The sequence below is a fragment of the Dromiciops gliroides genome, chromosome 4 (genome assembly GCF_019393635.1).
Source record: "Dromiciops gliroides isolate mDroGli1 chromosome 4, mDroGli1.pri, whole genome shotgun sequence".
NCBI classification, from domain to species: domain Eukaryota; kingdom Metazoa; phylum Chordata; class Mammalia; order Microbiotheria; family Microbiotheriidae; genus Dromiciops; species Dromiciops gliroides.
The window spans coordinates 469,575,357-469,585,438 of NC_057864.1; the positions used below are offsets into that span (position 1 = coordinate 469,575,357).

Sequence of the window (10,082 nt, forward strand, 5' to 3'; positions counted from 1 at the left end):
AAAAAAAAAGTCAAATGGAGGAGTTTCTCCTTGATTCTGGAGGCAAGAGAGAACCAAGGGGGTTTACTGAGTGTGAGAGTGACATACATCTATCTGGATGAGAGAAAGTCACTTGGCAGCTGTGACGGGCAGGAGTGGAGAGAGCCAGGTGTGAGAAGCGAGGAAGGTTTGAACTAAGGCGGTGGCTCTACAGTGGACATCATGGAAGCAGAAACCAAGGACATGACAAGTGATTGGATACATGGGGTGAGGAGGAACAAGGTGTCTGTCCAGGAGAAGTCTGAGGTTATGAACCTTCAACAGAAATAGGGAAATTGAGCAGAAAATGCGGTTTGTGGGGAAAGATAAAGACAAGAACTTCTATTTCAAACATGTTGGGTCTGCGATGCTTCTGGGACATCCAGTCTGAAATATGTAGGACCAGGGTTTAGAGAGAAATCTCTTGGGAGTATGGAGAAATAGAGAGATGAGAGAGAGATATGAGGGGGGAGGGAGGGAGAGAAGGATGGACAGATAGACACAAATCAAGAGAACGACAGGTGGGGGGGCAGATGGACAGATGGCAAAACAGATAGCAAGGCAGACAGGTAGATAGGCAGATAGATAGATGATAGACAGAAAGATGGATAGATAGATGGATAGACAGATAGGAGACTGAAAAGGACTGATCAGAAAGGTAAGAAGAGAACCAAGAGAGACGCGTCAGAAAAAAATCTAGAGTTGAGAGAGGATACAGGTAGAGGGGAGTGGTCAACAGAGCCAAATGCTGAAAAGAGGCCAGTCACACTGTCAGAGGCAAGATTTGAACCCAGGTCCTCGGATTCCAGGTAGGTGGTGCAGTGGACAGAGCACCAGGTCTGAAGTCAGAAGTACCTGAGTTCATATCTGGCCTCAGATACCATATGACCCTAAACAAGTCACTTAACCCTGTTTGCCTCAGTATCCTTAGCTATAAAATAACCCAGAGAAGGAAATGGTGAAGCACTCCAGTATCTTTGCCAAGAAAATCCCAAATAGGGTCATCAAGAGTTGGATATGACTGAAAAACTACTAAACAAAAACAAAAAATCTGAGATTCAGGAAGTAGAAAGGGTTTTCTCCTGAATCACTGTATCCCCAAGAAGCAATGATAAAGCATATTCAATTAAAATGAGTGTTTATTAAGAAGCTACTTTAGGGCAACTAGGTGGTGCAGTGGATAAAGCACTGGCCCTGGATTCAGAAGGACCTGAGTTCAAATCTAGCCTCAGGGGGCAGCTAGGTGGTACAGTGGATAGAGCACCGGCCCTGGAGTCAGGAGTACCTGAGTTCAAATCCAGCCTCAGACACTTAACACTTACTAGCTGTGTGACCCTGGGCAAGTCACTTAACCCCAATTGCCTCACTAAAAAAAAAAAATCTAGCCTCAGACTCTTGACACTTACTAGCTGTGTGACCCTGGGCAAGTCACTTAACCCTCACTGCCCTGCAAAAAAAAAACAAAAAACAAAAAATAGAAGCTACTTTAAACAAAACCTTTTATCATGATACTCAGAAGATATAGTAAAAACTGAGGGGAATGAATCAATCAATGAACAATGAAGTCCTATGCACTGTGCTAAGTGCTTGGGATAGAAAGAAGCAAAAGATAGTCCTTGCCCTCAAACAGTCTCCAATCTAATGGGAATAAATCAGGATGAGCACAAAAACTGACTGGGTCAGGTCAGCAAAAAGCCTGGTAGTCACATGGGTCATCAAACCCATCAGTGGCAAGATATAACAGCAGGATGGGGGCAGCTAGGTGGCACAGTGGATAGAGCACCAGCCCTGGAGTCAGGAGTACCTGAGTTCAAATCTGGCCTCAGACACTTAAAACTTACTAGCTGTGTGACCCTGGGCAAGTCACTTAACCCCAACTGCCTCACTAAAAAAACAAACAAACAAACAAAACAACTGACAGTATCAGTTAGTCACTCTGAGCCTCAGTTTCTCCTCCTCAAAAGCAGGGAGAAAAAAAAAAAGCAGGGAGCTCAACCCATAGCTACCTCAAAAGGATATTGTTCTGGTGAATGAGATTATAGGGTTAATTCTATTTTGTTTTTTTTGTTTGTTTTTAGTGCTCAACCTGGAGCTCAAGTAGACCTGGGGTCAAATCCCACCTCTTACCCTGAACAAGTCATTTAACACACTCTGGGACTGTAGAATGAGAGGAGTGGCCTCAGTGACCTGTAAGGTGCCTCTGGGGTCTAAAGCTATGCCTCCCATCTAGTCCTTTTTTTGTGTATGTGTGAGGCCACTGTGGTTAAGTGACTTGCCCAGGGTCACACAGCTAGTAAGTGTCAAGTGTCTGAGGCTAGATTTGAACTCGGGTCCTTCTGAATCTAGGGCTGGTGCTTTATCCACTGCGCCACCTAGCTGCCCCAACCTCCCATTTAGTCTTATCCATACTCAAACACAATTCTCCACTCAGCTCAGATTAGTGGTGGTCCAGCCTCTGCCAGTCTAACAACCTCCAAAATCAGCAACCCTTTGCAGGGAAAAACTACATAGTGACCTCATGTTTCTTCTGCCCCCTCTGAACTCAACTACTAGGAAGGGATGGTCCTTGCAGGTGGCCTGGCCATTTAGTTTCACAATCATTTCACAATAATTTCACAAAGTTGTGAAATAAATCAAAATAGGAGTGATTTTACTCACATAGAAAAATAAACCACTGACTATGGCCTCAAAACCTGAACAACAGTGCCAAAAGCTATGGACTCATGACAGTAACCAGGGAGTGCCCAGCCACATAGCTTGGTGAAAGTCGGGAAAGGTCTGCTTTTTTAAGGACACTTGGTTATCATCCCAAACATGGGCGAGGGGAGACCCAAACACCTCCTAGTGGAGCCCTGCCAGAGGCCTGCTTTCCAGTCCTCAATTCCAAGTTTTGACTGCCCTTCTAACAAGCCTGGCTTCTGTTTCCCTGGCAGCTGGATTCGGGTGTTGAGAAAATAAGGAAACAGGGAAAACAAAAACAAAATTCCCCTAGGCAGACACCAGAGTCTCCCCAGACATGACACTTCATTCATTCTCTAAGCTAGGCAGGGGTCTGGGGTTTTCCACAGATGCTGGCAGACAAGGAGCTGCCTGTGCAGCCAGATTTCCAAAAAGCCACTGACAGGGCAGGCAGGAGATACCAGAACCAAAGAATCTGAGCTGCCTCATTTCAGAGAGGGGAAACTGAGGCATGGGAAGGCTGGTACCCAGCTGGTCAGCATCTGAGGCTCAATGACTCAAACCAGCATTAACCCACTCCACCAGAGGGGTCTTTCCCCAGTGACACCCAACAGTGACAAGCTAGAAACCCCTACTCTAAGAAACAAGATTTTAACATCATTTTCTCTTTTTTGCTAAATGAGATAAGAATCGATCTATTTAATGAGCCTACTTACTAATATGCCCCTTGACCTTGGGGAAAAAAAAGGCGGGTTAAGACCCATTTAGATCCGGTCATGTTTTTGTTTACGCTGGATCTGTGGGCTCACCAATGTGGGCAACTCACTCCCACGGGTGTCCGAGCCTTGTCACCCCGTGGATCTCCCATAAATGATGCTCCAGGGCCCTCCCAACACACAGCCTGGGGTCTTCTTGTGTCTCATAGGCATCCCTGTGCCACACTCCTGGCTGCCTACTGGATGTCCAGCAGACACCTCAGACTCAACATGAACAAAACTGAACTCATCACCTTTCCCCCCAACCTTCCCCTCTTCCAAACTGGGGTCAAAGGCCCGTCATCCTTGGGCATCTTGGCAGCCAAATAGACTCCCCCCTCTCCCTCACCCCTCCTACCAAATCAGGGGCCCAACAACTTTGAAAGACGTTAAGACGTCAGAATTCTGATCAATGCAACAACCACCCGTGATTGGAACATGCTACCCACCTCCTGACAAAATGGTGATGGACACAGGCTGCAGACTAAGAAATGTATTTTTGGACAGCACCAACGTGGGGGTTTGTTTTGCAGGACTATGACTGTTTGTTACATGGGTTTTGTTTTTGTTTTTATTTTTCCAATGAAAGGAAGAGATGGGAAGGAGAAAAATGCATTTTTGCTATTTTTAATATTAGATATATAAATATATATTCTGGGGCAGCTAGGTGGCGCAGTGGATAGAGCACCGGCCCTGGAGTCAGGAGGACTTAAATTCAAATCTGACCTCAGACACTTAACACTTACTAGCTGTGTGACCCTGGGCAAGTCACTTAATCCCAATTGCCTCACGAAAAAAAAAATATATATATATATATATATTCTACATTGTACATAGTAACAGCAATATTATATGATGATGAACTGTGAATGACGACTATTTTCAGCAATACAATGATCCAAGACAATTCCAAAGGAATCATGATGAGAAATGTTATTCACCTCCAAAGAAAGGGTCAATAGAGTCAGAATGCATTGCAGCATAGTCTGGTTTTTTCCTTGTTTTTTGGGTCTGTGGTTTTCTGTTGCAACACAGCTAATATGGAAATGTTCTGCATGACTTTCTGTGTATATTTTATATCAAGCTGCCTGCCTTTACTGGAAGAGAAGGGAAGGAAGGAGGGAGAGAATTTGGAACTAATTTTTTTAAAAGGAATTAAAAAGTTTTTTTCTCTGTAATTGGAAAAAATATTTAAATACACACATATATAATAAATATACATATGTATGTATGTGTATATACACACACCTATACATACAGGAGCTGCTAGATGGTGCAACAGACAGAGCACAGGCCCTGGAGTTAGGAGGACTTGAGTTCAAATTTGATCTCAGACACTTAGTAGCTGTGTGACCCTGGACGAGTCACTTCACTCCAATTGCAAGATATAGATATAAATACATGCGTATGTAAATATACATGCATATATATATGTATGTACATGAGTGCATATGTGTGTATTCATTCTATAGTCAGAGATTTGGAGGTCAAAAGAAACTTAAAGGTGAAGTTAATTCAATCATTCTAGACCCTAAACAACAAAAATAAGTAATATGCCTTAAGATAACAGAGATGAATGGTGAAGCAGAGATCTGCCCCCCATGTCCTGATTCCAAATTCATTACCTTCTATTGCACACCAGATATATCAGTTATCCCTTGCTCTCACCTACATATATTCCATAACTATACATACACACACATATATTTAAGTCTCTTATCACATTAGTAATAATAACTCTAAGATTTCATGGGTTATGGGGAATTCCCAGTGTGAAGAACTCCCTCTACTGATGCATGGGGGCTACTCAGTCTATAACTTTCTTTTTTTGGTTAGAACTGTGATTTCACTCCCATTACCCATGCAGGGCACTCTTCACCTCATGGTCTCAGAGAGTGGCTCAGGGCTCAGAGATAGCGTGGGATGTTACCAGGGTCACAGAGGCAGTATGTAAGTAACTTATGGCTATGCAGCTGTTCTGATCTCAGCAACCATTACAACAAGCTTCCTCATCTATGAAATGGGGACAATCCTAGCACACACCTTAGAAGCTCAAATAAGATAGTATACAAGAAACAGGAGGCAAACTACTTACATCCCCATATAAATGTAAGTCATTCTCCTTGTTGTTGTTAAAAAGGCAGCACAGCCTGGTGGATTGAGGGCTGCTCTTATAGAACAGAAGGCAACTTCTAAGCCAATCTCCTTATTAGAATATAAGCTCCAGACAGTTCGTGGCCAAACAAAAGATAGAAAGCATCAGAGAAGGTACAGGCAATTATAAAGTCTTTGCACAAACAAAACCAATGCAGCTAAAATTAGAAGAGAAGCAGGTAAATGGGAGGGGGAAATCTTTTCAGTAAGTTTCTCTCATAAAGGCCTCCTGAACTGATTCAAAGTTAAAAGAATATGAGAGGGGGGCAGCTAGGTGGCGCAGTGGATAGAGCACCGGCCCTGGAGTCAGGAGTACCTGAGTTCAAATCCGGCCTCAGACACTTAACACTTACTAGCTGTGTGACCCTGGGCAAGTCACTTAACCCCAAATGCCTCACTAAAAAAAAAGAAAATGAGAGGGGGCAGCTAGGTGGTGCAATGGATAAAGCACCAGCCCTGGATTCAGGAGGACCTGAGTTCAAATTTGGCCTCAGACACTTGATACTTACTAGCTGTGTGACCCTGGGCAAGTCACTTACCCCTCATTGCCCCACCCAAAAAAAAAAAAAAGAATGAGGCATTCCTCAATTAGTAAACAAATAAAAGGAAATAAACTGGAAGTTTTCAGAGGAAAAAATTCAAGCCATATGGGGTGGGGAGAGCTCTAAATCACCAATAATTAGAGAAATGAAAATTAAAACAACCTCTGTTTACCTTAATCCACTGGAGAAGGAAATGGCAAACCACTCCAGTATCAATATGGACAATATAGTACACCAGGTCAAGAAGAGTCAGACACAACTCAACAACAACAACAACAAATGGTTATTTTAACAACCTCACATTGATCCAATTGGCAAAGTTCTCCAAAAAAGGGGGAAAAGGAATGGACAATTCCTTTAAAAAAGTAAAATAAGAAATGCTGAAGGAGCCATGAGAGAACAGGTGCATTAATACACTGTTGGTACAACAGTGAATTATCCACCCTTTCTGGAAAGCAGTTTGGAGTTTTGACCCCAAAGTTATTAAATTGTACATACCCTTTAAGCCAAAGAAACTACTACTAGCAATATCCCAAGAGATTCAAGAAAGAGGGAGAAGGCCCACATGTACAAAAATATTTACAACATCTAATGTTGTGGTGGCCACAAACTGGAACTTAAGGGAAGAGACGCTGAACAAGTTCTATAGTATAAGAGAAATGTTTCAGGAAGTGGCTTCAAAGAAAACTGGGACTTGCAGTAATTAACACACAGTGAAATGAGCGGTCAGGAGCACCATCTTCACAATAACAAAAATACTATAAAGACAGAGAACTTGGTAAGATGACTAAGGACAGAGTTGATTCCAGAGGGCTCTCAATGACACATGCTCCTCACATCCTGGTCATGGGTTCAAGAGGGCACATACGTATTTTAGGGACATGACCTGTATGGTAAGTTGTTTTTCATGACTACACATTTGTTGGGAAGGCCTTGTTTTCTTTCTTTTTTAATGAGAGGGAAGGAAAGAAGGTAGGTTTTGACTAATTGAAAATAATAAAACAATTTTCAAAAATGTCATAAGCCCCCTTCCTGGAAGGATCTTTGTCAGCCTGTCCCTAGCACCTGGCCCCATGCCCTGCATACAATGGTCCATTAATAAGTACTTGCTGGGGCAGCCCTGGATTCGGGAGGACCTGAGTTCAAATCCGACCTCAGGACACTTGACACTTACTAGCTGTGTGACCCTGGGCAAGTCACTTAACCCCAATTGCCTCACCCCCCAAAAAAAATATTCAAAAAAAAAAAGTATTTGCTGATTGATGGATTTTGAGATGAGGAAACTGAGGACCTCAAGTCTAGCCGAGTTCAGAGGGCACTCGGACCCCGGGTCTTCCCTGATTCCAGGCCTGGGGGCCAGGCTCAGCACGTGCCGATGATATGACCCATGGCTGGTCACCTGCCACTTTGGCTGGCCCAGACCTCCGGGTTAAGACTACACAAAAATGCTGACAAATGAAAAGAATTAACCAAGTAGACGCCGGGGAAAAGCCAGCGAGCCTGCGCACTGCGAAGGAAGGAGGCAGCCAAGGCTGGGCAGTGTCCAGCGTCTGAGCGCAGACGGGGGCGGGGGGATCATGAAGGGCTCCAGGTTTGAGAGGGGAGGGTCCGAATTCGGGAGGTGGAGGGGGGGAGGGTCGGGAGGGAAAAGTGTTGCTGAATCACAAACACGCCTGAGCCCTCCCCAGATGTTCCCACGCTGTGCCCCCCACGCCCCCACCGCGGCCCAAGCGGAGACGTGGATGGGGACACGGACACGGAAACACACACACAAAACGCACACACACACACAGTAGGGGTCCAATAAACGCTTCCAAATGCACACGCATGCACGCCTAGAAATGCACGCGCACGCACGCACAAACGCACATGTGCACCACACGCACGCACACACACGCACGCACACACACGCACGCACACACACACGCATGCACACACACATACACGCACCCCAGCCCGGGCCTCCCTCTCTCCCTCCCACCCGCGCGGCGCTGCCCACTCACACTTCCATCGCGGCTCCTCCTCCTCCTCTTCCTCCTCGCTCTCCTCCGGGATCCGAGTTCCTCACCACGCTGCAGGCCGAGGGGCCGGCCGGGGGCAGGGCTCCCGTTACGTCACGGAGTCGCCCAGCCTCCGCGCGCGCGCACTCAAGACGGGGCCGCCTCCGAATGCACGCGGCGCGCTGACTTAGCTACGAGCCCCGAGCTGCGGGGCCCAGCCCTCCTCCCCTGTGGCCCGGGTGGGGTGGGGTGGGGTGGGGTGAGGCGAGGCGAGAAGCACCCGGAGAATGGCTGTATTTTAGAGAGCAAACTCCCTGAGGACAGGGACTGACGCTCTTTGCATTCCAATCCCCTAGTTGGAGTTTAATCAATTCTTGTCCACTTATCGATTACTGCCAGCCCGAGACGCCCGGTAGAACCTGGCAGTGTCAATCAATCGATAAACATTTATTAAGCCCCAGACTTGCGCCAAGCACCTTGGTAAAGAGTTGGGGAGGGGCAGCAAGATGGCGCAGTGGATAGAGCACCGGCCCTGGAGGCAGGAGTACCTGAGTTTAAATCCAGCCTCAGACACTTAACACTTACTAGCTGTGTGACCCTGGGCAAGTCACTTAACCCCCATTGCCCCACAAAAAAAAAAGATGCTTAATAAGTGCTTATTGGTGATTGAATCTCCCATTCCACTTCTTTGCACTAGTGGTGATTGAATCTCCCATTCCACTCCTTTGCACTAGTGGGGGATAGGGGTGGGGATAGTAGGTACTTAATAAATGTTTGTTAATCAAGCAATCAATCAGCACCTAGTTTTCTTCCCTGAGATGCTGAGACAAGGAAAGCACAGCTACTCTTAATGACTTGATTGATTAATACCAATTAGAAGGTGGAAGGGAATTTGGACAGGAAAGACAGGAGAAAACTGACTTCAGTGGATTGGGGTGGGGGGGTAGACTTGGATTTTGAACTCGGTCTTTCTGTGTTGGAGATCAGAAAGTCTTCCTAGTGAAGCCACCAAGCCAAGATTATTGCCTTTGCCTCAGTTCTCTCCCGTGGCTGGATTTTCTCAATACAAAATTCTTGGAGTTTTTGCAAGTCCAAAGGACATTTAGCTAAAAGTCAGTGTGTACTTCTCTTCATCCTGCTAGATTATAAATTCCATGAAGACAAGGATCGTGTTTTATCCCATTTTACTAAGTGTTTGATGAATGAATGGAAGACCTTGCCTATGTTTATCTTTGTCTTTCAGGATAGGTCTCGATTTACTCCAATAAGCACAAAAATCCTGTTAGAGGAACCATTTTCTGCACACTTATTTGCTTTCTCACATGAAAAATTGGTGATTTAATCATTGGACAGAAACAACCCAAGAATGATTTAGAAAGACAAATCCTAGCAAGCTGATTGAGTGGCAAAGAAATTAGATGACTTATCCAAGGTCACGGAGCTTAGATTTAGAGTGGGAAGGGATATCAGGGTGGGCTAGTCCAAACCAACGCCTCACTCCAGAAGTATCAGATTTTTCCACCATATTGATCCAGCTGGTAAGGCACCATTTGAACCCAGGCCAGACCTCTCTCTCTTTTTCGGTGAGGCAATTGGGGTTAAGTGACTTGTCCAGGGTCACACGGCTAGTAAGTGTGAAGTGTCTGAGGCCACATTTGAACTCAGGTCCTCCTGACTCCAGGACTGGTACTCCATCCACTGCACCACCTAGCTGCCCCCAGACCTCTCATTTTCTAACCCCAGCACTTGCTTTGTTTTGCCACTTCAGCTTTTTCCTGCCTACTTAAGAAAAATTTAGGGAAGAATAATAATTTCTAATACTTAGTGTTCTAAGGTTAGCTTATATTAATATATATGCACATATACTCCCTTTACATATATTATTTCATGTAATCCTGGGGGTGGGAGCCTGCAGGGAGCTGTTATCCCCATTT

At 45.2% G+C, this 10,082-nt stretch overlaps 1 protein-coding gene across 1 annotated transcript in view; it reads right to left on the reverse strand.

Moving 5' to 3' along the window:
* LOC122726637 (CGRP receptor component) overlaps window positions 1-8,276 on the reverse strand; it is a 51,948-nt gene extending 43,672 nt beyond the window's left edge. Inside the window, exon 1 of the mRNA XM_043964474.1 lies at window positions 8,152-8,276. Within this exon, the coding sequence (XP_043820409.1) occupies window positions 8,152-8,159 (8 nt within the window). The 5' untranslated portion in view covers window positions 8,160-8,276. The remainder of the gene's footprint in view (window positions 1-8,151) is intronic.
* Window positions 8,277-10,082: the final 1,806 nt, after the last annotated feature.